At 62.2% G+C, this 22,688-nt stretch overlaps 5 protein-coding genes across 15 annotated transcripts; 4 read left to right on the forward strand and 1 right to left on the reverse strand.

Moving 5' to 3' along the window:
• Positions 1 to 180: 180 nt before the first annotated feature.
• On the forward strand, positions 181 to 2,219 carry tmem18 (transmembrane protein 18). The gene is made up of 5 exons (XM_088403374.1): positions 181 to 480; positions 611 to 728; positions 1,547 to 1,601; positions 1,677 to 1,770; positions 1,836 to 2,219. Exons 1-5 carry the CDS (start codon positions 220 to 222, stop codon positions 1,926 to 1,928), a joined length of 621 nt encoding a protein of 206 aa, XP_088259500.1. The 5' UTR covers positions 181 to 219; the 3' UTR covers positions 1,929 to 2,219.
• Positions 2,065 to 7,595, forward strand: acp1 (acid phosphatase 1). 2 transcript variants are annotated; one of them, XM_088403372.1, is made up of 7 exons: positions 2,065 to 2,206; positions 4,370 to 4,476; positions 5,155 to 5,228; positions 5,334 to 5,493; positions 6,391 to 6,452; positions 6,942 to 7,047; positions 7,409 to 7,595. In XM_088403372.1, exons 1-7 carry the CDS (start codon positions 2,065 to 2,067, stop codon positions 7,484 to 7,486), a joined length of 729 nt encoding a protein of 242 aa, XP_088259498.1. In that variant the 3' UTR covers positions 7,487 to 7,595. The 2 variants fall into 2 exon arrangements, with proteins under 2 accessions (XP_088259498.1, XP_088259499.1); XM_088403373.1 differs by lacking the exon at positions 2,065 to 2,206 and adding an exon at positions 2,565 to 3,661 and having other exon boundaries at positions 5,380 to 5,493.
• A 724-nt stretch (positions 7,596 to 8,319) lies between these two features.
• Positions 8,320 to 11,944, reverse strand: alkal2a (ALK and LTK ligand 2a). 2 transcript variants are annotated; one of them, XM_088403375.1, is made up of 6 exons: positions 11,149 to 11,944; positions 10,304 to 10,570; positions 9,124 to 9,177; positions 8,962 to 9,042; positions 8,809 to 8,883; positions 8,320 to 8,693 (listed from the first exon to the last, which is right to left on the reverse strand). In XM_088403375.1, exons 2-5 carry the CDS (start codon positions 10,497 to 10,499, stop codon positions 8,819 to 8,821), a joined length of 396 nt encoding a protein of 131 aa, XP_088259501.1. In that variant the 5' UTR covers positions 10,500 to 10,570; positions 11,149 to 11,944; the 3' UTR covers positions 8,320 to 8,693; positions 8,809 to 8,818. The 2 variants fall into 2 exon arrangements, with proteins under 2 accessions (XP_088259501.1, XP_088259502.1); XM_088403376.1 differs by lacking the exon at positions 11,149 to 11,944 and having other exon boundaries at positions 10,304 to 10,725.
• Positions 11,945 to 16,857: 4,913 nt separating this feature from the next.
• fam110c (family with sequence similarity 110 member C) lies at positions 16,858 to 18,714 on the forward strand. Its single transcript, XM_088403370.1, has one exon. It carries the CDS (start codon positions 17,006 to 17,008, stop codon positions 18,056 to 18,058), a length of 1,053 nt encoding a protein of 350 aa, XP_088259496.1. The 5' UTR covers positions 16,858 to 17,005; the 3' UTR covers positions 18,059 to 18,714.
• A 469-nt stretch (positions 18,715 to 19,183) lies between these two features.
• Positions 19,184 to 22,688, forward strand: fbxo25 (F-box protein 25). 9 transcript variants are annotated; one of them, XM_088403363.1, is made up of 10 exons: positions 19,184 to 19,520; positions 19,645 to 19,773; positions 19,994 to 20,094; positions 20,264 to 20,313; positions 20,441 to 20,480; positions 20,540 to 20,633; positions 20,709 to 20,893; positions 21,259 to 21,444; positions 21,521 to 21,664; positions 22,298 to 22,688. In XM_088403363.1, the coding sequence occupies exons 2-10, from the start codon at positions 19,670 to 19,672 to the stop codon at positions 22,672 to 22,674; spliced, it is 1,281 nt and encodes a 426-aa protein (XP_088259489.1). In that variant the 5' UTR covers positions 19,184 to 19,520; positions 19,645 to 19,669; the 3' UTR covers positions 22,675 to 22,688. The 9 variants fall into 9 exon arrangements, with proteins under 9 accessions (XP_088259489.1, XP_088259494.1, XP_088259487.1 ...); XM_088403361.1 differs by having other exon boundaries at positions 19,229 to 19,357; XM_088403362.1 differs by having other exon boundaries at positions 19,377 to 19,520; positions 21,310 to 21,444.

Genomic DNA, 22,688 nt, shown 5'->3' on the forward strand with positions numbered 1-22,688 from the left:
AGTGAATCTTCATAACCCTCAAGCGGGCACCGCCGTCGGCGTGGGAGGTGGACGCAGTGAAGCGACGGCAACAGCGCCCTCGGCTGGCTGAAATGATCGTTGCAGTGGATTTTGAAAGGTTAGTGTACTTGTGTATTGGGTACGGTACAACATGCGTATATATACATATATATTTTCCCGGAGTCGGATATATTTTACCGGAATCGCGTCAACGCGCACATGTGGATTCGCGAGAGGGCGACTCTTTCCGTTCGCGTTCCCTTTTTGTTGCGCTTTTCCGTGACGTCAATCAGACGCGACGGAAATCTCGTCTGTCTACGACGGCTCCAAGCTCAGCGGGCTAATCTTTTCGCGCGCGCGAGGGTTTGTTTGTTTTTTTTGGTGAAGATGGCAAGCCCGAAGGCCGCCAACGCCAGCTCGGTGCCCATCGACGCCTTCGGCAAGTTGAGAACGACAGCCGTTTGGAGCATGCTCACGTCGGTAGGTCGCGCTCGATCCCCGAATGAGCTGAGCGGGCGGCAAAGACGAGATCGCGCCGCACTCCGTTGCGCGCTCTCGGCCCGACGTCGGTCGACCGACGTTGGTCGGCCGACGTGTGCGTTTTCCGCAGGTGAGCTGGTCGGAGCCGTGGCTCGTCGTCGCCCTGGCCTTTCACGCGCTGTGTCTGTGCCTGACCGTGGTGACGTGCAAGTATTACCGAGCGCAGATCTGCCACTTCCTGCTCATAGGTGCGTGAGCGAACGGCGTTGTTTGTATCTTTCGAGTGGCACGTTTGCGATTCGTCCGTCAGTTGCGCAAGTGTCACCGGAAGTCATTTGAAAAAGTCGGACTGACGGACGAACGGAGCTCGCCCGCCGGACGGAGCCGAATATTTTGTCCGCTTTGTCACCTAACCCGGTGAAATCTGACAAAGTTCTCCTGACTGGAAAGCCCCTGAGCGCAAACGTTGGTGCGCCCGCCCGGCCGGAATTCATCGTACGCTCCCGAAGTCGAGAGCGATGTTTATAATGTGGCCTCCCTCCGTCCGTCATTTAGTTTTTTTTTTCAATATGAGTAAATCAGGCATGTCCAAAGCCGGTCCTCGAGGGCCGCCTATCCTGCATGTTTTTGATGTTCCCGTCATCCAATGCAGCTGATTCAAATGATCAGGTTTGTTGTCGGGCTTCCGCTGAGCTTGCTGATGAGCTGATCATTTGAATCAGGTGTGTTAGGAGGACAGAAACCTCCGAAACATGCCGGATAGGCGGCCCTCGAGGACTGGCTTTGGACATGCCTGGAGTAAATGGTCGGCAAAGCGTTTTCATGCGACCGGCAAAGTGGCGAGCTCGCCCCCGTCGGCTCCGAGCCGGGGAAGGCGCGACGGAGGTTTTGAAGTCCCGTTCTTGAGCGACGCGAGGTCCGCCGAACCTCGCTTCTCATCTGTAGACCGGCGACGCGCTCGGATGCGAACGTTGCGCTTTTCTCGCAAACGGCTCGCTCGACGGCTTACGGAAAGGCCTCGGACGGAAGGGGGCCCGCTTTACCGATAAGCCGCCGTTTCCCGCAGTCGCCCTGGTGTACAACGCCGAATATCTGAACGAGCTGGCGGCGAGGAACTGGAGGTAAGGCGCCGACGCTTTTGGACGATCTCCCGGGTTGCCGAATGCCAGCCAGCCTGAGGTCGCCTCCCCTCGCAGGTCCTTCTCCCGGTTCCAGTACTTTGACTCCCGGGGCATGTTCGTCTCCCTGGTCTTCTCCGCGCCGCTGCTCTTCAACGCGCTCCTCATCGTGGTGAGCGTCGGAGCGCCGCCCGGCCCCGGCGGCCGCGCCCACGTAACGCCCGTGTGATCGCGCAGACGCTGTGGCTGCGCCGGACCTTCTCCGCCGTGGCCCGGCTGAAGACCCTGCAGCTGGAGCGGAGGGCCCGCCTCGCCGGCAAAAGGGACTGATTCTCTTAGCTTGGCGCACGGAAGCCAAAAACGGATTGGACCCGGGAGCCCGGACGTTGCCGTAGATCGTCCGGATCGCCGCCGCTCATTTTCCGCTCTCGCCCCGAAACCCGACGCGTCGCTCCAACGCCCGAGGATGCGGACGCGGGCGTCTTCCGCCGGCCTGTCGCTAGAGGGCGACGGACGCGGACCTCCGTTTCACCTGCGCTTTTGTCCGAGCGGCGGCCATACTTGTGGATATGAGAAGAAGCGGGAATGTATACCTGTGGATATTAAAGGTGCGAAAGCGGCGGACGTGTCGCGAGGCCGGTCTCCCCGCGTACGGCTCGGTCTCGGCGCGCGCCGGAGTTCGCACTCGCGACTGGAGCTGACGAAGGCGCGGGAGGCGGACCGCGAAAGGGGACGAGGTGGATGTGGATCGAGTCCGCGCCGACCCCCTTCTCGCTTGACCGCTTGTTCTACGCGCGCGGGACTTTGCGTTTGCCGCGTTGCGTTGACGACCGCCGTCCTCCGCTTGACGTCACGTAAACGATTTGCTTTTCTCCGAGTCATTCGCCGCAATTAGGCGCGCGCGCCAGCGGCGGCGGCCTCAATTAAAGGCCCCTCCCGGCAAATGAAGACATCCCATTTCCTCCGGCATCTTTTGCCCGCTCTTCATTATGCGTGCGGACGGACGCTAATGAGCTCCTCCTGCAGTAGCGCGCAAAAGCAGTTTGTTTTGGCGGAGACCGCCGCGCCCTTTTTTTTTCTCGCCGCGGGCCTACGGCTGCAGCCGTTTCGCGCGCGATATCGTATCTGGCGGCGTTCTCGAGAAGAAACGCCGGAAAACCCATTTTGCTGGTTTTACAGCAAGCCGGGGTCAAAAATGGCGCCGCCGCACGATGTGCACGGATGCGGATTAGCGGCTTTGGGGGCAACTTGGTTAGATTGAGTCCTTTTTGACTGCGGGGCGTTTGCCATTTTATTCGATGAGCCGCTTCGGACCAGAGGAGACGCCGCCGCCGGAAACCAGTCGACGCCTGCCGGCGTAGCGGCAAGAAGTCACGCCAAACGCTCGAGAGCGGCCGCGTCGACGCCCCGTGTCGGTCGCGCAGCCCAGAATAAAGAGGGACGGCGCAAAAGCAAAAGCAAAAGCGGGTTCCGTCGCTCGAAGCGTTTGTCGCCGCGAAGGCCGTTCCGTTGAAAAGCCGTCGTTTTTTCACGCGGCGTCGCTTTTCGAAACCCTCGAGGGAAACGGTGCCTTTTCAACAAGGGGGGTGACTCATCGGACCACATATGGGTCTGAAATAAGAATCGCACCAACAATGAATTCCTCCCGACCAGACTTGTGACGCATCGCCTTCCGGTTGTGTCAAGACCGTTTGTCGCGTCCTTCTAATTGGTCCCGAGAGCCAATTGTCCCCCGACTCGTATGCGCATGAATAAACGGGCCGAAAAGCCACAAGGGAAAGTAAGTTATTAGCGAAAAGCAAACAGACGGACGGCGCGCTTGTTTGTTTGATGGCGTAGCGCCGACGCCGCGCGACTGCTTTCACCCCGCGCGCTCCTGTTTTCCTCTTCCCCTTTCACGCATCTTTCCTATTGGAGTCATCCGTTTTCTGCGTCCGTCTTCTTCTGGTGCCTGTCTCGGCTGGCATCGGGCTGTAGGCGGGGAACGCCATGAACCGGATGCCGGCCGATCTCAAGGAACGCAGGGACCATTCGCGCGCCAGATCACGCCTAAGGGCAATTTAGTATGTCCAATCACCTGCCACGCATGTTTTTGGAGTGTGTGTGTGTGTGTGTGTGTGTGTGGGGGGGGGGGGGGGGGGGGGCGCGCCCACGCAGGCTCGGGGAGTACATGCAAACCCCACGCAGGAATTTGAACTTGGCTCCCTTTAACTGTGAGGCGGACATGCTATTTCCTGCGTCGCCGCGCCGCCCCGAGTTATCCTTTGAGCTAAAATAAATAGACGATAAAACCGCGTATGTACATTTGCACGTATGCATGAAACTGTACGTACGAAAGTGCGTGTTGGTATACAAGCCGCGTTCATTTGCCGTTTTTCATAAGTGACAAAAGGCCAAAGTTTTTTTTCTTTCTTATTGTTTTATGCCTGGGAGCTCTCACGCTCCTGATTTTTGAGCCTACATAACAAATCAACAAGCATGTTTTTCAGAATATTAGCGTAAGCAAAAAAAAAACGAAAGTGCATGTTGGTATACATACCGCGTTCATTTGCCGTTTTTCTATAAGTGACAAATGGCCAAAGTGTTTTTTCGTTCTTATTGTTTTATGCCTGGGAGCTCTCACTCTCCTGATTTTTGAGCCTACATAACAAATCAACAAGCATGTTTTTCAGAATATTAGCGTAAACCAAATTCATTTTTAATTAATATCGTCATTAATCTCGGCGTCGTCGCGCCGCCTTGACTTTTTTGTTTTTTTTCTTTTTTTTCAGGCACAGGGTTGTCCGCGCTGCCGCACGATGACGTCATTCAAGGACCCTCGAAGCCTTTGGCAAAATGGCGGCCCCTAGCAGCAAGTCCGTCCTCTTCGTCTGTCTGGGTAAGCCGCGCTCCACCTCAATTCGGCCGATAAACAGGTGGGAGATACCCGAGTTGATCAGCGTTTTTACAAACATCCCGACGCTTCCCGCTTGCGCATTTTTGCCGTCGATGTCGTCGACGGAATAAAGCACTCGGAAGGAGTGAACTTAAAATACTCTCGAGTCAGGGACGTCGAAACCGGGCGGAGTTTTTATTTTGGGGGGGGGGCGTTTTTTTTGGACGGTGTTTTTTGTTCTAGCAAACAAATGAGGAAAATCGAACAAGCGTACTCGAAAGTGCGGCGGCGACGCCGATGGCACCGCGGGTGTTAACCCTTCACCGATCGGGCGCCGTCTGTCGACAAACACAGTGAAGCTCAACCTCCGGCCGACGCACGAATTGAACTCGTTTGATGGGACGTTGGAAAACCTCCCCTCTGCCCCTCCTTTCCAAAAAATCAATCAATCAATACGAGCTACTGACGCCATACCTGGCCATTTACGGGGCGCGGTGAAAAAGCCGACTTGCGAATTGTGCCCAGTTTACTGTCGGTGCAGACGCAAATACGTGGGAAAGAATGACCTGCGCCGTCTCGGGTTTCGGGAGCAAATTTAGTACTGAGCGGGCCGCTCGAGAGCGCGGGGAATCGCGACGCCGCTGTCTCTCTCCGGGCCTGTAAGGTGGTTTTCTTTTTCAGGGAACATCTGCAGGTCCCCCATGGCCGAGGCCGTCTTCAGGAAGATGGCCGCGGAGGCCGGTGTGCTGGACCAGGTATATATAGCCGGTGCCGCATATCTGGAATTTCGTCGCGCCGTTCCACGATACGCGACGGCGCCGTTTGGAGCGCCGCCGTTCTTATAGCGCGGTCGGACTTAGCTTTGAAAGGCTTTGCCGCGCGCTACGTGCTCTCTGCCGTGCCCAGTGGAGGATAGACAGCGCCGCCACGTCCGCCTACGAGATTGGCAGCCCGCCGGACCATCGCGGCCTGGCCTGCGCGCAGAGGCACCGGGTGCCCATGGATCACGTGGCCCGACAGGTACCGGCCCCGCCCGCCCGCAGGCCGCCGGTCTCGCCTTCCTCCTCTCGCGCGCCGGCGCCTTGACAAGATGAAGAACGCGCCTCCCTCCGTCTCCGGCCCGGCCGTTTGCTGTTTTTGCCCCCCCCCAAACAAATGAAAGCGAGCGGAGGCGAAGCGTATGCAAACGTCCCGGTCGGCCGGTTCTCTCGCGACGGCTTTCCTGCACTTCTCCTGGCCGAAAAGCTCCGCGCCTCGCCGAATACGCAGTAGTAGAGTCATTTATTTCTCACCTTGCGTTCGACTCTCAAGTCCGCCTGCAATTTGACGTTTTTGGGTAAAAAAAAAAAAAAAGGCGTCAAATATAGTTCACCACCCGTCCGCCAGATGGCGCCAGAGCCGCTTGCTTCTCTTGCTGCCCAATCAAGCGTCTTACCGAACGGGCCAGGCTTTTTGGGCCATGAACGTCGAGAGGAGCGCGTCCTCCTTTGACTCCCTTCTGGGAAGGGGAGTCGGAGGATTCGGACTATTTGAAGTAAGTTTAAACGAGTCGAGCAAAAGCAAAAGTAGGAAGCGGGCCCCTCTCCCCGCGCTTCAGAGTGCGGCCCCAGATAACAACTTTGGAGTCCCCGCCAAGGGTTAGGGCTAGGGCTAGGTCCCCCGCCAAGTAGCGCGTCGGCGGCGTCTTCGCCCTCGCCCTAAGCCGTCCTCCGCTTTCGCGTCTCCGCGCGCGTCCTCGCGATGGAAGCGTCCTCGCCCGAGTTGGCGTCACGGGAAGCCAAGTTCCCTTTCAAACGGAGGAGCGCGACTCTTTTGCGCCGTACTTTCTTCCGGTCGGCGAGGGGCGATGCTCGTCGTGAGATAAAGTGGCAGTTTTGCGTCGCGCGGAGGCTGACTTTTTCTTTCTCCCGCCCGCAGGTGACCGGGGACGACTTTGTCGACTTTGACTTCATTCTCTGCATGGACGAGAACAATCTGAGGTACGTCGACGCGCTTTTGTTTTTCAAGCCGCGACTTTGGATCGCGGTTCCCGGAAAATGTCCTGAGATGAGACGGGAAGCGAAGGGGGGGGGGGGTCTGTCGGCCACGATCCGTTCCCAGCAAAAATAACGCGGAGGTGAATGGCTCCTTTTAACGAGCAATACCCTTCCTTAATCTCTTGGGAAAGGTCAGGGCCAGGGCTCATTTTTGCTCCTACTTTGAACGATTCGGGATCATTTTTGAGATCACATGCCCGCGGCGGATCCGATCCGTAAGGAGCTTAGCGAGTTCTTTGGATGCCGCGTCTGTGCTCCTTGGGCACCCCCCCTTCCTTTCCCACATATTTTTCACAGCAAACGTTAATCTGAACAGAAGGGGAAAAGTTGAGGCCACTTTTCGGGCTTTCCTTTGTCCGGGCGCGTGCTAACGTACGCCAAATTTGATAGAACAACAAACCGAAGTGACGAATCTCGCTCCGGTGCTTGCAGAGACTTGAAATGCAAAGCGGAAGCGGTGAAGAATCGCCGGGCGCAAATCCAACTGCTGGGCGCATATGACCCGCGCGAGCAGCTGATCATCAAAGATCCCTATTATGTAAGTAGGCCTTTTTCGCGGCACGTCGGGGAGGCGGACGCGCCCGGGCCCGCGCTTCCGGAAAATCCCCCTCGGTCGAAACGGACGCTTTGTCTCCGGGCGCCCGACGCGGGGCCGTCGGTCGGCTTGGCCGAGGGCTCTCGGGGTCCCTGGCGGGAGGCGGACGCGACCGGGCCCGCGCTTCCGGAAAATCCCTCGGCCCCTCTCGTTTTTGCGAGGGCGCGCCGGCCCCGGACGGCCCCCGCTGCGGGATTCGCGTCCCGAGACCCCCCTTCCCCGGGGAAGCTTCGATTCCGAAGCGGACGAACGTTTGCCGCCCCCGAGCCTCACCCCTTCCCTCTCGTGTTTGCCTTTGCCGCAGGGAAGCGACGAAGACTTCGAAAAGGTGTACGAGCAATGTCGGCGATGCTGCGAGGCCTTTCTCCGCTCAAACTCGTAGCGGCCGGTGCGGGTAAGCCCCCGTTTGGCCACGTGGCACCGGCCCCCTCGTCGCGGGCCGCTCGCCGTCCCGCGCCTTGTCCTCAAAGCAAATAAAAAGAGTGAGAGTCGCTCGGAGATTCCCGTGGTGTTTTGGAGCGCGCCGCGGAAGGGGCCGGGGAGGTCATCTGTCCGAGGAGGAGCCGAGCCCGGAGGCCGAGCTCTCCGCGCGGCCGTCCGTCCGCGCTCTCTCCCTCGCCGGGGGGGTCGACCGACGGACGCGCAAATGATTTCGACTCGCGTCGCGACGGCAAATGAAACGAAACGGCAAATGAAACGTCCTTTCTTCGGCCGCGCCGTTCGGAAAAACGTCTGGGCTCTTTGACGGCGCGCGCCCAATTTACGGGGACCCGCGAGCTTCCTCTCGAGCGGCGCTCGCGGAAGCTCCCTTTTCAGGGTTCGGGTTAGCGTCCGGCAACCGTCGCCGGAAGAGGGCGGGGATCGTTTGCAAGACGGACCGACTGTTGGTCGGAGCCTCGCCAACGGCTTCATATCAGGGCGGCGGCCGAGATCCGTTCGGGGAATTTTGCGGCGTTTGAACGCGCTTCGCGAGCGGCCCGTCCCGATTTTCAGCTTTGACCGGATACGACGCGGTCCACTTTTTTGTTTTGAATCCGAACGAGCGTGAGGGCCGCGTTGCCGACGGTCAGCACTAGAAGCGCTTAGCGAATATAACAGGGGCGGGGCTTTAAAACTCTGCTCAGCGGGGCGGGCGGGGGGTTATGGCCGGCGCCCTCGACTCGCCGGTCGCGCGCCGGTCAACGTTCCGCAAGACAGCGATGCCCTGGCTTGTCTAGCAATGATAGAATTTATTGAAATAGATCTGCCTTTTATATACATGTCACGTGTAAGCCGTATACCGCTCGCGTTTTTGTTTTTTTACCCAGAGGTGGAAATGTCTTCAACGTACGTAAATCCCGACTTTGGCGCAATCTCGCCGCCGCGCCGGGGGTCTCGTCGACACGCGGCGGCCCTCCCGCGGGCGAAAGGAGGGTCCGATCGATCGCCTTCGGTTTCGGGCGGCCTCCCAAAGGCTCCGGCGTCCCGTCGGCCGCCCCCGTTTTAGTCGGGCCGCGTCCGTACGGTCAGCGGACGCGTCGGGCCGAAGTCGGCTCCCCCGTCGGCCGCGGCGCTCCTTCCCGTCGGGCCGGCGGGCGCTCGGCGGGGACCTGCGAAAGGGAAAGGCCGACAAAGTGGCGTTTTTGGCGCCGTTTTTGGCCGCCGTTTCCCAAAGCCGCGCCCGGGCCGCGAGTCCCGACCGAAGCCGAGGCGGGCTCCGCTTACCGTGCTGGTGTTATCGCCCCGTGCACATGGGGCTGCCGGCGAGCCGCGTCAGAAGCCGCGCGCATCTTTTGAAATCTGCGTCAAAGGGGGAAAGTCCAGAGTGACGCGCGGGGTGTGGGGCGCGGGCGGGCGGGCGGGCCTCGGCCGGCTCACGTGCGAGTACGGTGCAGTCTCTGGTCTGGTGGTACACGTGGTAGACGTGCTTCCTGCACTTGGGGCTGAAGTAGAGCGGACCTGCGCGGGGCAACAGGCGGCGTTCCTACGTACGTACGTGGCAAAAGAGCGCGGGCGCTCGCTCGGGAAGGACGGGCTCACCCGTGATGTGTTTCAGGTACTGGTCCTTCCTGCCGCGTTCCCGCGGGGGCGAGCCTGGCCGAGGAGACGGGAGAGACGACGCCACGTTAGGCCGTAAACGCCTTTGCCGTTCCGACCCGGGGTCCACCGCGGGGCGTAAGCCCCCGATCGGTTCGAGGGCGGCGGCGTCCCACGGACTTTAAGTTCACCCCCCCCCCCGCCCCGCGTTCTCCAAAAAGACGAGCCGCGCTTTCAAACGAGGCCGGGCCGAGAGGGAGGCGTTCTCTCCTTCGGGTCCGGGCCGGGCGAGCTTCTCCCAACGGAGAGCTGCTTTTTTTGCGGCGGGTAAAACCGAGGGATGCCGCTTCCAAACCGCCCATCTGCCGGAGAATGCGCCGTCGCGCTATCGTTATAGGTCCGTTCGTGTTACGGCTTTCGCGGGAAGACCGAAAAGCTTCTCGTCGTCGCGAAGAAAAAAACGGTCCGCGGTCGTACGTCGCGCCGTATCGGGAGAATCGGCTGTCGGATTCCTGGAAAACAGCCGTCGCTTGTCGGCCGTTTGCCGGCTCGCGTCATCGCCCGCCGCTCCGGGCCGACGCGCGCCCGGATGGCGGTCCGGTCGTTTTCTCCGTCGCGACGGCCCGCCACGTTTTGCCCGGAGCTTTTTCCGCAGCGCGGGGCTTTTTCCGCAGCGCGTCTCTTTGGAGAGCGGCCGCTTTTTTCCCCCATAAACCCATGGAAGATAGGAGCGAAGCCAGCTCTCGGACAAGTGCAAAGCTGTCTTTCCCGAAGGAAAGCGCACTTCTCAAGCCAACGTCTTTTTCCCCTATTCAAAAAAAATCAAGTCGCTTAACAACCGCAGCAAATTTAGCGACCCCCCCCCCAAAAAAAAAAAAAAAAAAAAGAAAAAATGAGCATCCCGAGGTCCCCAAATAGAAAAGCGCGTGCAATCAGCGGCACAAAAAGAAAGCAATTAAGCCCGAGGGCGCCTTCGACTCGTCAAGGGTCAAATTGGTTGCGGTGGTTTTTCAAAGACAAAGTTCCGAGTGCGGCATCCGTCCCTCCTCTCACGCGCGCGTTCGCCGTCTGTCCACCTGCGCACTTGGACAACCTTTGCTATGCGCCCCGGACCAGCGCGACCTCGGAGTCTGCTCGCGGCGATCGCCCGCGCGGCCGAGTCGAGTCGAGGAGGTCGGCTCACCGATCGGCCGATCCTTCCCGTCCGTTCGCGAAGGCCGGAGGTCTCGGAGTTCCCCGCGGGGCGTCACGGCGCTCCTCCCGGGCGTCCCGGTCATCAGCTCGTCCCCGCGCCTGGATGCCGGGCTCGCGCCGACCAGCGCGCACGCCAGCAGCGGCAGCAGCAGCAGCAGCGGCGGCGGCGGCAGCAGCGCGCCCATGGCTCACGCGGACGGGGGGGGGATTATGGAGCGTGGGGGTTGGGGGGGGGGGGGGCGGCGGTCGCCCTCCTCTGCGAGACAAGAGGGGATGATGGTCGGTTCATTTGCCGCCGCAAAGCCTGGGAAGACTTTCCGCGGCCGGATGAAGACATGTGATAAAAAAAAAACCTCCGGCAGATGTGAGTGTAACCACCAAGCCCCTAAAACCGAGCCGGTGGAATGCCTTCAGAAGATTTTCCAAAACAAACGCGCTAAGTTGGGCCAGGCTACGAGTCGAATGAAGCGACGCGCAAAGCGCCGCTTTGCTTCGGACGAAGAGCCGTTCGAGCGCACTTTAAAAACCAAAACTCGTACTGGGGCTTTCCAAATAATCGCTTAACAAAAGCGTCTCCGTCGCCTTCGATTTGAAGTGCGCGCGAGCACCTGACAAGCGCCGGCCCGCCGATTTCTTGGATGCGGCTCCTCGGCACGAGAACTTCCCCGCAGCGCATGCTGCTTTGGAGCGAGCGTGCCGAACGCCTTGACGCGACTGTCGCAAACTTCCGTCATTCCGGCCGCGTCCCCCCCCCCCCCCTCCGGCGTGTCAGAAGGAAAGAGCGAGCGAGTAGCGAACGGGAAAAAGAAAGGCTTCCGAAAAAGGAGGCCGTACCTGTTCTGGTCTCTCGCTCGGCTCGGCGGGCGATTCGCGGCCGGCCAAAAGATGCCGAGCGCTCCGGCGTCGGGGAGCTTCCGGCGCACGCGGCCCGGTGCCGGTCGCGTCTCGGTCGCGACCCGACTCACTCGCCGTCGCCCGCGCCCCTGCCGCTGCCGAGGAGGAGGAGGAGGAGGAGGAGGAAGAGGCGCATCCTCGCCCCGCTCGATAGTCGCCGGTCGGTCGGGATCCTTCAAAGTGTCCGGCTCGGCCGCCTCAACTTTTTGCCGTCACTTGAGGCGGCGCCCCTCCTCCTTTTATGATCGCCGCGCCCCCCCCCCCCCCCCCCCCCCCCCCCCCGCGCGCCCCGCGCCCGGCTCCACCGTCTGTCAGCCTCCTCCCATGCGTGGCGTGCGCCGCGACGGGCGCTTTGCGGCTTTGCCGGTCGGGCGGCCTCCGGACCGCCTTGCCTTGCCCCGTTTCGCTCCCCTACGCTTGAAAATGCGAGCAACCTCCCGGCTCGGAGCTGAGCGCGAATGGTGCGTCGGCACGGGTGGACGCGCGCTCTCCGCTGCCTCTCATCGCCCCGAATAAAATTCATTCACTGGGACTGTCGTTCCGACGTGTTCCGAATCGTCTCCGGGGCTCGAGGGGGGGGGATTCTTCCCTTGCTTCCCTTTTGGCGTTTTGGAGCCCCCACGGTGTCGGGGAGGCCCCTTGTATTTTGGGGGTGCTGAGGCGACTGTCGGCGGCCTTCCTTCCTTCCTTCCTTCCTTCCTTCCTTCCTTCCTTCATTTCTTCCCTTCCTCCTTCCTTCCTTCCTTCCTTGCTTCCTTCCCTCCTCCCTCCCTTCCTTCCTTCCTTCCTTCCTTCCTCTCTCCCTCCCTCCCTCCCTCCCTCCCTCCCTCCCTTCCTTCCTTCCTTCCTTCCTCGCCCTCTGTCGTCGCCGATCGAAGCCTTCCGGGAGTTTCCGGGGCGCGGCCCGAGGTCAAAGCCGACCCCGCTCCGGCGTACGTCAGACCCCGCGCGCCTTCCCGTCCCGCAGGGCTCCGGCTGAGCCATCGGGAGGGTAAAAGTGCAAGCCTTTCCCCCGATACCCCCGAGACTGATTTGTCTTCCGATAGCGAGCCGAAGAATGACTGAGAATATTATTTTGGAGAATTTTGATGAAGCAAAGTCTTTTTGCCCTCTTGAGAATAGCGTCTTTGAATACCGGAGCGGCCGTTCGGGGATCCCGAGCGCGAGCCGTCCGTGATGAATGGCTAAATTGAAGGGAGCCCGGAAGGCAAAGCTGACGGAAAAAGGCGTCCGGGCGGGGCGGGCGGGGCGGGGGCTTTCTTGGCCCCGTTTGAGGCCCCGAGGCCAACGCGGTCACGGGGCCCTCCGAAGGCCGAGCGCGCTCTTTCCGGCGGCGCCCGGGAAAAAGAAAACCCAGGAAGTCCCGGGCAGATTTTTTCTCGGCCCGTCGCTAATCTTAATCTTAAAATAGCGGGAGAAATGAGCCCTCGCCCGTCGCCCGTCGCCCGTGGCCCACCGCGGCAAACGAGAAATGAAGAGCTTTCGCCGCGGGCCTCGGAGTCCAAACGGGTCTCGCCGCCGGGCGGGATGGGGCTTTTGGCTCACTGACGTGACGCGCCCACGTCACGCGGGAAACGCCTTGAGCGACGGCGGCTCTTCTCCCACTTTGACATTTGAAAGAATGCCAGAAAGTGGCGGGAGCGTCCGCCCGGCCGGCATTTCCTGTACGCCTTCTCGCTTCCAAGAGTTGTCCTATAAAGCGCGGTCCCGCCGAGCGCGCTAAAAAGCAAAAAGAACGCAAGCGACACGGGCTTTGCGTCCTCACCCCAAAACTTGGCCTTTCCTTCCTTCGCCGTTCCCTTGCGGTCAAAGGGTCGGAGGCGTGCGCGAGGCGGTCTACGCCTCACGGCAATAGCGCCGGCTTTGCCGGGGCGTGGTCGCTTTAGGCGCGAGCGAGCGTCGCTCGCCGTCGCTCGCCGTCGCTCGCCGTAGCTTTCGGGGCAAACAAAGGGCAAAACCGGTGGAAGGAAACGGAGAATGCGGAAAAGGAGGCGCCCTTCGCCCCAAGGCGCTCCTTCGCAAAGTGCGCCAGCGGTTGATGAATTCCTATCGCGGCTCTTCAGCTTCGCTCGCGGTCGCGATGACGGCGCCGAGCCGAGACTTCAAACGGCGGAAGATAACCATCGGATGTTACGCCGCTATACGCTAATATTGTAACATTTGAGGTCGCCGGGCTGCGAGTTCACGCCGAATTGTGGCAAATTACTTGAGGTCTGACCCAACGACACATCAGAAAGGGAGGCCGATCCTTTGAAATGGCGGCGCGCGCGGATCCCGGGCCGGATGACATCATCGCGGCGGCGGTCGCCCACGAGTCGGGCCGATCGGAGTCGGTCACGCGCCGGTCGGAGTCGGTCACGCGCCGGTCGGAGTCGGTCACGCGCCGGCGGGCCCGTCTTCCGCGGGACGCGCTCGCCGCTCGCCGTTCCGGCCCGGCACGCGCTCGGCGGTCGCCAAAGCTCGCGGGGTCGTCCGCGCGGACGCACAATGGCGACTATTCAAGCCGTTTGCCCTCGTAACAAAAAAACAAAACGAAAACGAGGAGCCGGGCGGAACGCTCGCTAGTGCGCTCGCGCATTTTTGTCAAAGGCCGTCGTTTTTTTCCGGAAGTCCCTCACATTTCCAAAACGTGTGTCGTCTTAAGCTCGGCCGCGCTCGAGACCCCCGCCGGCCCTCCGTCCGCGGCCTCCCCGAATTCCCGGCGCTTCTCCCGGGGCCGGCCGCTTCCCGGGAAAGGCTGGGCCGGGAAGCGGCCTCGCCGCGGAAAGGCACTCTCCGGCCAGCGCTCGGGTTACATGGGCCGAGCTCCGTGGAAGCTCCGTGGAAGCGCCGCAACGCTTCCGCCATTATCCATGACATCACCGCACTCCGTCCGCTTCTCGCGAAACCCTTCGGCTCGGGGAAAAAAAAAACGGAGCTCCGGCCCACTTTGCGTGTGAAACGTTGTCACGAGTACGCGCGTTACGGGTCGTTCTCCGAATACGGCCCTCGTCGACTCCGTGGCCGCGGCGTGACCCCGAAGGCGGGGCGGGGCCCGGCCGGCGACGGCGCGGGGCGGGTGGGCTCGCGGCCGCGGCCGACGCGCGCCTCCCTTGATTTTTTGGGGACGCGGGCCCGAGCTCCCGTGCCTTCCGATGCGCCTTCCGACGTCAAGTCGGCGGCGCTTCGGGTTTCTTTTGTGTTCCGGGAAAGTCCTCGTCGTCGCTCGGGCGGCGCTCGCTTATCGAGTTCGGGCTTCCCGATCGCAAGCTTCCGTCGCCCCGTCGCGCGCGACGAGTCGACGCTTCGCGCGCCCTCCGTAGCGGAGCGCCGCAACTTTGCTCTCCCGAGCCCCAAGACGCCCCTTCCTCTCTCGGGCGGCGACTCAAAATGGCCCCCCGGCCCCCGGGGCTCCGATTTCCCGAGCCGACAAATGCGACGGGATGAAAAGCTTTAGCTGTAAAGCACCGGCGGCCCTGCTCCGTTCTCCCGACGACGGTATTGACCGATATCCATGTTTTTCAGAGTACGTTAAGGCCTCGCTGGCCCGCCGCCGCTACGCAAAGTATAGACGGAGGGATTTTTTTGCGTTTGCGCCTGCGCCCGCTTTTCCCCGTGCGCTCGCAAGCGGTAATCGGCAAACACGCCGCCCCGCCTGCGGGGCTAATTGCCATCCTTAGGGCCCCAAAGCAATTTGTTAAGTCTTGCGCGTCCGGCCTTCCCCGCCAAGCGCCTTGCGAGTTTACGGCATTACGGAGCGTATACGCGGAGCGCGGCCGGCTCCTTGCCGTTTGCCTCGTCGCCGTCCCGGGGGCGGACGCATTCCTCAAGCGGCCTTCCCCCCCCCCTCCCCCAAGGCAAACAAGTCCGTTCCTTTTCAAAGACATTTCTCAAAAGAGGGCAGACGGACGAGGCGAGCGCGGGGCGCGCCCAAACGGCCGGCTCGGGGCCGACCCCGCGGACGGGGGACCCCTCGGCCGACAAAACAAAACAAAAGCCCGCGCCTTCCGACGGCGTCCGGCTAACGTCGGGCGGCCGCGGAAGCGCCCTCGCGCTCCCGACGGATCGAGCGCGGGGTGGAAAAGGCCGCCTTCGCCGGGTCGAGGGGGAGTCGCCAAACGGCGGGTCTCAAAAGGCCCGCGCGGCGCTAATTCAACTCTCGGCCGCGTTCCAATGTTGATTTGTCGCCCTCGACTCCCCCGAAGCCTTGTTTGCCTTGGCTGATGGATTTCTAAGCATTCCTCGCTCGTTCCGCGCCCTCGGCCGGCGCCGGCCCCGCCCGGCCGGATAAACGGGGGCTGGCCGCGACCGCCGCGGGCCCCGCCCGCCCGGTAGCGCGCCTTACGCCCGGTAGCGCGCCTTACGGCCGGTAGCGCGCCTTACGCCCGGTAGCGCGCCTTACGGCGGGAGACCTTTTTGACTTTGGCCTTCGTCCGGGGTCGGCGGGGAGTCGACGCCCACCCTCGGCTCACGAGTCGGAAAGTCTCGTACTTCGGTACGGAAAGCGCTCCGCTCGTACGAGAAGCCAGGAAGCGCCCGCCGACGACTCGCCCGCTTACACGAGAGAGCGGGAAGAAGGCCTCGTCGGCACCAAGGTCAGACAGGGTCAAAAAAAATGATATTCTCGCAGGGAAACATTATTCACCGTAAGCCGCCGCCGGCGAGGAACTTGAAGAGCGAGCGCTCGGTGGACCGCTGCGTTCCGGCGTCAACTCGTTGCCGTCGGACAAACGCGGACACCAGCAAGACTTTTTCATGTCTTCCTCGTACCGCCGAGAGGAGGAATTCGACCCGCCCCTCTCGCTCCTCCGTGTCGATTCGCGATTGACTTATTGGAAGCGGAGCCTTTTCTCCTTTTTCTTTGACGAACCCGTTCGGGTTTGAAAGGAAGCCGGCCAAAGTCAGCCTCCATTGGAAAATAAAAAGGACAACGAAACAATGCTCTTGGAAAACAGATGCAAAAAGCAGGCGAAATGCAAATCCGCTTGAGGGAAGACAGCAAGGAAGTGACGGTTGTGTAAGAAAAGTGCGGAAAATGAATCGGAGGGCCGCAGGCGTGGAAAGCTGGACCCCGGCCCTGCCGCTTCTTGCTCTCTGCCGCCCCCTGCCGCCCTCCGCCGCCCTCTGCCGCCCCTTGCCTTAGGAAAAGTTCATTCATGGCTCGGTGCGACTGGATAGAAGCCCAACGATCTCGGAAATGAAACCTGGCTTTTTTTTTTTTTTACCAGCGGTGTATGCAATGGATGGCAGGTGCTCACACGCCAATTTAGTTTTCGCTAAACGGCCCGGCAAAGAACGCTTGCGGAGGCGGAAGGCTGTCCGAAACGCAGTCGCGCGAAGGCCCTCTAGCGGATGCGATCGCTCGTTGCAGTCTAGTGCCAGGCGAACACTCAGCGGTGCGGCTTTCCCGCGTTTTGCCCCGGGCTCGTCAATCTTACGGGTACGGACGAGGGACCGACGGCCAAAGCGCCGCTATCAATCGGCTGCCGGACGGACCGCGACGCTTCGGGCGCCTTTCCCAACGGCCGGAACCACGTGGACGGCAGCTTTGAGTTCCCTTTCGTGTCCGCGCCCCCTTTAAGAGAAAGAGAGCGTGGGCTTTGTCCCTCCTTCCTCGCGCTCCTTATCAGGTGTACTTTGAACAGGCCCGCCTTTGCGCGGAGGGCCGGGCCCGGCCGGGGTGGGCCGTCCCGGGACGGGTCGGGACGGGCCTCGACCCGGCCCAGCCGGGAAACGTGCCGGGGCAAAGTCGCAATCCTGCGAGGCTGAGACAAGATCGGCCGTACGCGCGAGGGGGACCGGGCCGCCCGGAGCCGCCATGGACGATCCCTCCAAAATCCTGCAGAAGGGTCCCGACTACCTCCGCAAGCAAATGGAGCTGGAGGGCGAGCTCAAGGGCCCCGCCAGCGCGGTGGAGCGGCTGGCCGCCAGCAAGCTGCGCTACGTCAAAAGCCAGCGGGCGGGCGAGGCCGCGCGGGAGCCGCCGCCCGACGCCGACGCCTGCGACTCGCCGCCGCAGGCGCGACGCTCCGGCTCCAAAAAGCGACCCGACTCCATCCTGCTCTACCGGCAGAAATGCGAGCTGCTGAGAGCGCCCGGCAAAGAGCGCAAACATCACGTCTCGCGCAAACTCTATCGGAGCTCCGTGAAAAAAAGCGCCGCCTTACCCGAGGCGGCGGGAAAGGAAGGCGGGCCGGGAAAGGAAGGCGGGCCGGACGGCGCCGAGGAACGGGGGCCGACGGCCGGGACCCCCGCGCCGGAGACGAGGCGGCGGGAGGCCGGCGCCGACCCCGAGGGCGGGCCCCGAGACGCGCCGGAGAGAGGGCGGCGAGAGGCCGGCGCCGAGGGCGGGCCCCGAGACGCGCCGGAGAGAAGTGGGCGAGATGCCGACCCCGAGGGCGGGCCCCGAGACGCGCCGGAGAGAAGGCGGCGAGATGCCCGCCCCGAGGGCGGGCCCCGAGACGCGCCCTCGCCCCATCTCTCGGCCGTCCCCGTCGGGAAGGGGAGGGGCAGGGGCGTGGCTCGGTCCCGCTCGGACATCAGCTGCAGATACTCCAAGAACTTCGCCGACTTTGACGCCTTCTTCAAGTACTGCGGCCTGGACGGCGAGGTCATCGAGTCTCTGGGCAAGGAGAACTTCTCGGCGCGCTCGGACGAGGCGGCGCTCAAGCCGCGCGCCGTCGGCGCCTCGGCGTCGGACGACGGCTTCTCCCGCGACGGCGACGCCGGCGACGGGCTGCAGGAGGACGCCCTGCGCCGCGGGGGCCGCCGGGGGACCTCGGTCGTCGAGCGCAACGCCAGGATCATCAAATGGCTCTACAGCTGCAAGAACGCCGAGGAGAGCGGCCAAAAGTTGAGGGACCTGCACTGAAATCCGGCCGAGGCGGCGCCGACAGAGAAACGGAGGCGCGCCCTCATCGACCCCCCCCCCCCCATTGGAATTTTCCTCTCCGGACGCTCGACGACCGTCGGCCGGGACGTCGCCCGAGCGTTTGCCGACGGACGCGAGCGCCGTGCCGAAAAACCGTCCCCGGGACGGGGGCAAAGTTGTCGGGGAGGCCCGGCCGACCGCTCCGCCGTTTTATTCGAGCTAAACTTGGGGAGCGTTTTCCTCGGCGCCGAGCTTTTTGCTTTTCGCCCACCGCCCGGCCTGTCCGACTCCGGAGCGGGCTCCCTCTCCGCTTCTCCCGCACGCCCGCAAACAAATAACACTGACGTCTTTGGGACGAGCGCGAGCTACGCCCCGGACAGGACGAGTCGCGTCCCGCGCCGCGAGCCGCACTTCAAACGTACCCGCCCCCGCCCGTGGTTTTTTTTGGTTTTTCTCATTGTTGCCGCCGCTCCCCTTGTTGACTCGCGTCCAGTCGGACCGAAACGCGTTTATGTTTTCGGGCCCCTGTAAGAGCGTCTTCGTGTTTTGCGCGGACGGGGCCTACGGCTTGTAGCTTTTTCCGTCCGGCGTCAGCGATACCGGCGCTTTTTCATAGGCCGTTCACACGGAGCAATAAAGCAGCGGGAGCGACCGCCGTTCCTCGCGTCATTCTTTCATATACATATGTATACGAGCGTGCGTTTTGCGCAAACGAACAGATTGACTCGTTCCCGCTTGAGGGTTAGGGCCCGCGACGTGGCCTTCGCCGGCCCGTCGCAAACCCCGAGCGGGTGACCTTCACGATCATTAGGAAGCCGTGTCGGCGCGAGCAACTCCATCTTTCCTTCATCCGTCAGAGTCGTCCGATCGGTCGGACGAGGGAAAACGGCGAAAAGCATCCGGCGCGCATTTTAGAGTCTGCGTCATTGGCGTGCAGGTTGCCCTCCGCGTTAGCTTTTCGCCAGGATATTCCATTTGTCGTGCAAAGGGAACAAGATGGCCGCTGAAGAATCTCAAGCCCAAACAGCGAGGGACTCGCGCGACGAACTCCTTCGCGTGGACGACAAAGCCCCGAACAAAAACAAACAAGGGGGGCGGGGGGGGGGATAGGAGGAGGGGCCGACGAGACCGACGGCTGTCTCGGCCAATCCCGCGAGGCGACACAAATAAACAGACGCGCTTCGTCCGATCGGAAAGGAAGCGGGCGGAGCTGCGCGCTGCGTACTTCCGACAAACGTTTCAGCGGCAACCGAGCGAAGCGACGCGACGCGGACGAACAAGCGGTTGTCATCCTTCAAGGTCAGTCGCCTCGCGCGAAACAAAAGCTCGTACGCGACCGGACGCGGCGCTTCCTTCCGCCCGGCGGAAACAACAACGAGGAGGATTTGGGCTGTTCGGGGACGCGGGGAACTCAAGTCGAGCGTGCGGTATGCAGTACGTCGCCGGATGAAGCGCGCGCACGGTGCGTGTCGCCGAAGCCAAAAGGAGCGCGTCCCGCGACGTCACAATGCCGATGGCGTCGCCCCCTCGCGCGCGGCGCCCCGTTAACACGTGCCCGTTGCCGATGTTTTGCGGGCCCTTCGCAGCGTTTGCCGTCGTCGGCCGGCTAGGATGCCTTTCTTGGGCCAGGACTGGAGATCGCCGGGATGGAGCTGGACCAAGACGGAGCGCGGCTGGGAAAGAATCATCTTCTGCGGACGCGACGCGGAGATCGAGTAAGAAGCGGTCCGCGCCCTTTTTCGCCACCAAATCTGGCGCCTGGGCCCGACGCGTGGGCGGAGGTGGCGTACTCCAATCCGGCCCGCCGCGGTGCGAAATCCTCAATCTTCACCGTGGCGACCCAACCCTAACCCAAACGCTGACCCTAATCCGCGCGCAAAGAGCATTTTTGCCGGCTCCTCCGCCTACCAAGAGCCGTCCTTTTCTCCGGGACAGCTTCGCCCGCCCCGACGGAGGCCTAGATGTTTTCGCCGAGGACGTTTGCCGGCCGGGCGGCGCCAAAAGGAGAAAGGAGCCGCGCGCCGCCAAGTCCCACTGTAAGTTTTTTGCAACGGGGGCGATCGATGCGATCGATGGCGATCGATGGCGATCGATGCGATCGATGGCGATCGATGGCGATCGATGCGATCGATGGCGATCGATGCGATCGATGGCGATCGATGGCGACGCGCCGCCGACCGACCGGCCCGCCTTGTGCTCGCGCAGTCGTTTTCGAAGATAAGTGGATCTGCGTGCGGAAAGGCAGCACCAAAGAGGTGAGGGGATCCTTCCCGAAAGCGAGGAGGACCCGAGCCCCGCGCGAGCGGACTGACGTTTGCGTGTCGCGCAGCGTCACGGGTATTGCACGCTGGGCGAAGCGCTCAACCGCCTGGACTTTTCCAGCGCCGTCCACGACTTGAGGAGATTCAACTACGTGGCCAAGGTGAGGCGCCGCCGGGCGGCCGGGGGGCGCACCCACACCTGTGGCTCCTCCCGCCTCAGCTCTTCCAGCTCATAGCCCGATCCCAGCTGACGTCCTTGAGCGGAGCCGCCCAGAAGAACTACTTCAACATTCTGGAGAAGATGGTCGGAAAGGGTAAGCGGGCCGCCGCGCGGCCCCACCCGCACCCCCCCGCCGGGCCCCCGCGCCGACCGTGCGCTCGGCCGCCAGTGGTGGAGGAGCAGTACAACCCGCGGCTGGTCAAGGAGCTGCTGCGGGATCTGAGCGGGGCGCTGCGCGCCCTGACCCTCCGCACGGGCCGATGCGCGCTGGTGGGCAGCGTCCACGTCTGGCTCTGTCGCCTGGACGGCGTTCTGGAGTGGCGCCGCCAGCTCGACCACCTGCGCATTCCCAAGGTACGAAAAGAAAACAAAAACCTCGCCGCCGGCAAAGCGCAAAGGACAAGCCCGCTTGGACTCGAAACCGCCCGTCGCTTTCTCGAAGGGTTGGGGCGGGCCCCCGGTTTACCAGATGAATCCGTTCCGCGGTCGGGATCGTGAGGTCGATCGGCCGTACGGGAGGCGGGCGGGCCGTCCAAACCTAACCTAACCCGATCGGAACCTTCATTAGCTCTCGTTAGCTTCATTAGCTCTCGGCGTTCCGGCGGCGCACGGACGCTTTTGGCGGGGGCGTCGTGAAGCGGGGGTCCGCCGTATACGCGCGCGGCCCTCGTTTGCTGGAGTTTGAGAAGGACGAAGGCGAAACGCGCTTCGCCCCGCAGCGGACGTGCTCGTCGGGCGTGACCTTGAGCGACCTGCCGCTGCACGCGCAGAGCAAGATCCTGCGCCAGCTGTCGGACGCCTGCGACATCATCAACCTAGGGCAGGCCACGGCCACGCTGCGCGTCCTCAGCGAGAGCGGCGCGCTGTGGAAGCGCCTGTGCCGTTTCCACTTTGCCGACGAGCAGGTGAGAGGGCGCCCCGACGTGCGCCGCCGCCGCCGCCGCCGCGGACTCACACCCTTGTGCGCGGGCGGGGGGGCAGCGGCGGACCGAGGCGCTCCTCCCCAAGAGCGACGGCGTGGACTGGAAGCGCGTGTACTTTGCGCTGCAGAAGCGTTACCCCGTCAAGGAGCACTACGGCGACACCCTGCACTTCTGCAAGCACTGCAGCGTCCTCTTCTGGAAGGTAGCCCCGCCCCGCCAGGCCTTTTTTTTTTTTTTTCCTTCCCCCTTCCCGTTTGTTTGTTTGGAGAGAGGCGGCCAGGCCGGCGACGGGCTGCAGGAGGACGCCCTGCGCCTTCATCTTTAAACGCTTTTGCCTGAAACTTTTGCCCGCTTAGGCACTCTTTCCTCGTGTCTGGCCCCAAAATGAGCTCCGGTCGCCCCCCCCCCCCCCCCTCCCTCCTGTCTTTCCGTTTGTCATCTTCACGCCCTTTTTTTCTTCATGGCGCGTCAGCTGTAGTACGTAGACGCGATTGTGAAGGAGTTGGCGCCCTCTAGCGGTACGCGAGCGCATCGCCGCCTGTGAGAACGCTTCCCCGGACGTGGAGCGAAGAAAACGGTAGTCGCGTTTGGCATTTATTTGTTTTGGAACTCATCCCCGGGCGTCACCCCCTAAAAAAACGCTCTTGGCCAATAGGCGGAAGCCTTGATCATAAAGCCGCCGCTTCCGAAGCGACGGGGAGGGCGGGCCGGCGGGCCGGCTCTCTTCTTCTGCCTGTGGCGCGACGCGCGCTCGTCTTCCTTTTTCTCCACTTCGCGCTCCTTTGCCGCCATCTAGCGGGGACGCTAACGGCGAGGACGTTTGTGTGCCAAACAGGATTGCGGACACCCGTGCGCGGCCGGCGACCCGGACGGCTGCCTGGAGGCCATCTCGCCGCAGCACTTCATCGACCTCTTCCGCTTCTAGGAGGAAGCCGCCGTCCGTGGTACGTGGCTGACTTTTGCACAGGGTGGCGGGCGGGGGGGGGCACATCCTGCATATACTTGGACATACTTGGACTGTATATACTTTTTTTTTTTTACCGGCGGCTTAGCCTATCCCAAGTCGGAGGTGGCAAACGTCCGCTTTGGAAACGGCGACGTGTTTGCTTTTCTTTTGTTTTTTTTTCCCTGCCCCGCCCGCAACGGGCGAACGAGAAACTTTTGTCTCCTTCCTCCGGCTTTTTTGGAATATTCGCGGAGTCGACGAAATAAATATTTGCAACGAA

This window comes from Hippichthys cyanospilos, chromosome 20 (genome assembly GCF_059441005.1).
Source record: "Hippichthys cyanospilos isolate Australia breed blue-spotted pipefish chromosome 20, RoL_Hcya_1.0, whole genome shotgun sequence".
In the NCBI taxonomy this organism is placed as follows: domain Eukaryota; kingdom Metazoa; phylum Chordata; class Actinopteri; order Syngnathiformes; family Syngnathidae; genus Hippichthys; species Hippichthys cyanospilos.

Coding starts and splice junctions, on each gene's coding strand:
- tmem18 (XM_088403374.1), top strand. CDS start 220: ATGTGGATTCGCGAGAGGGCGACTCTTTCCGTTCGCGTTCCCTTTTTG. Junction 481..610: donor TTTGGAGCATGCTCACGTCG/GTAGGTCGCGCT, acceptor CGTTTTCCGCAG/GTGAGCTGGTCGGAGCCGTG. Junction 1,771..1,835: donor TCAACGCGCTCCTCATCGTG/GTGAGCGTCGGA, acceptor GTGATCGCGCAG/ACGCTGTGGCTGCGCCGGAC.
- acp1 (XM_088403372.1), top strand. CDS start 2,065: ATGCGGACGCGGGCGTCTTCCGCCGGCCTGTCGCTAGAGGGCGACGGA. Junction 6,453..6,941: donor ATGGACGAGAACAATCTGAG/GTACGTCGACGC, acceptor CGGTGCTTGCAG/AGACTTGAAATGCAAAGCGG. Junction 7,048..7,408: donor TCATCAAAGATCCCTATTAT/GTAAGTAGGCCT, acceptor CCTTTGCCGCAG/GGAAGCGACGAAGACTTCGA.
- alkal2a (XM_088403375.1), bottom strand. CDS start 10,499: ATGGGCGCGCTGCTGCCGCCGCCGCCGCTGCTGCTGCTGCTGCCGCTG. Junction 9,178..10,303: donor CGGGAAGGATCGGCCGATCG/GTGAGCCGACCT, acceptor CTCCTCGGCCAG/GCTCGCCCCCGCGGGAACGC. Junction 8,884..8,961: donor AGACTGCACCGTACTCGCAC/GTGAGCCGGCCG, acceptor CCTTTGACGCAG/ATTTCAAAAGATGCGCGCGG.
- fam110c (XM_088403370.1), top strand. CDS start 17,006: ATGGACGATCCCTCCAAAATCCTGCAGAAGGGTCCCGACTACCTCCGC.
- fbxo25 (XM_088403363.1), top strand. CDS start 19,670: ATGCCTTTCTTGGGCCAGGACTGGAGATCGCCGGGATGGAGCTGGACC. Junction 20,095..20,263: donor GCGCGCCGCCAAGTCCCACT/GTAAGTTTTTTG, acceptor GTGCTCGCGCAG/TCGTTTTCGAAGATAAGTGG. Junction 21,665..22,297: donor GCAGCGTCCTCTTCTGGAAG/GTAGCCCCGCCC, acceptor TGTGCCAAACAG/GATTGCGGACACCCGTGCGC.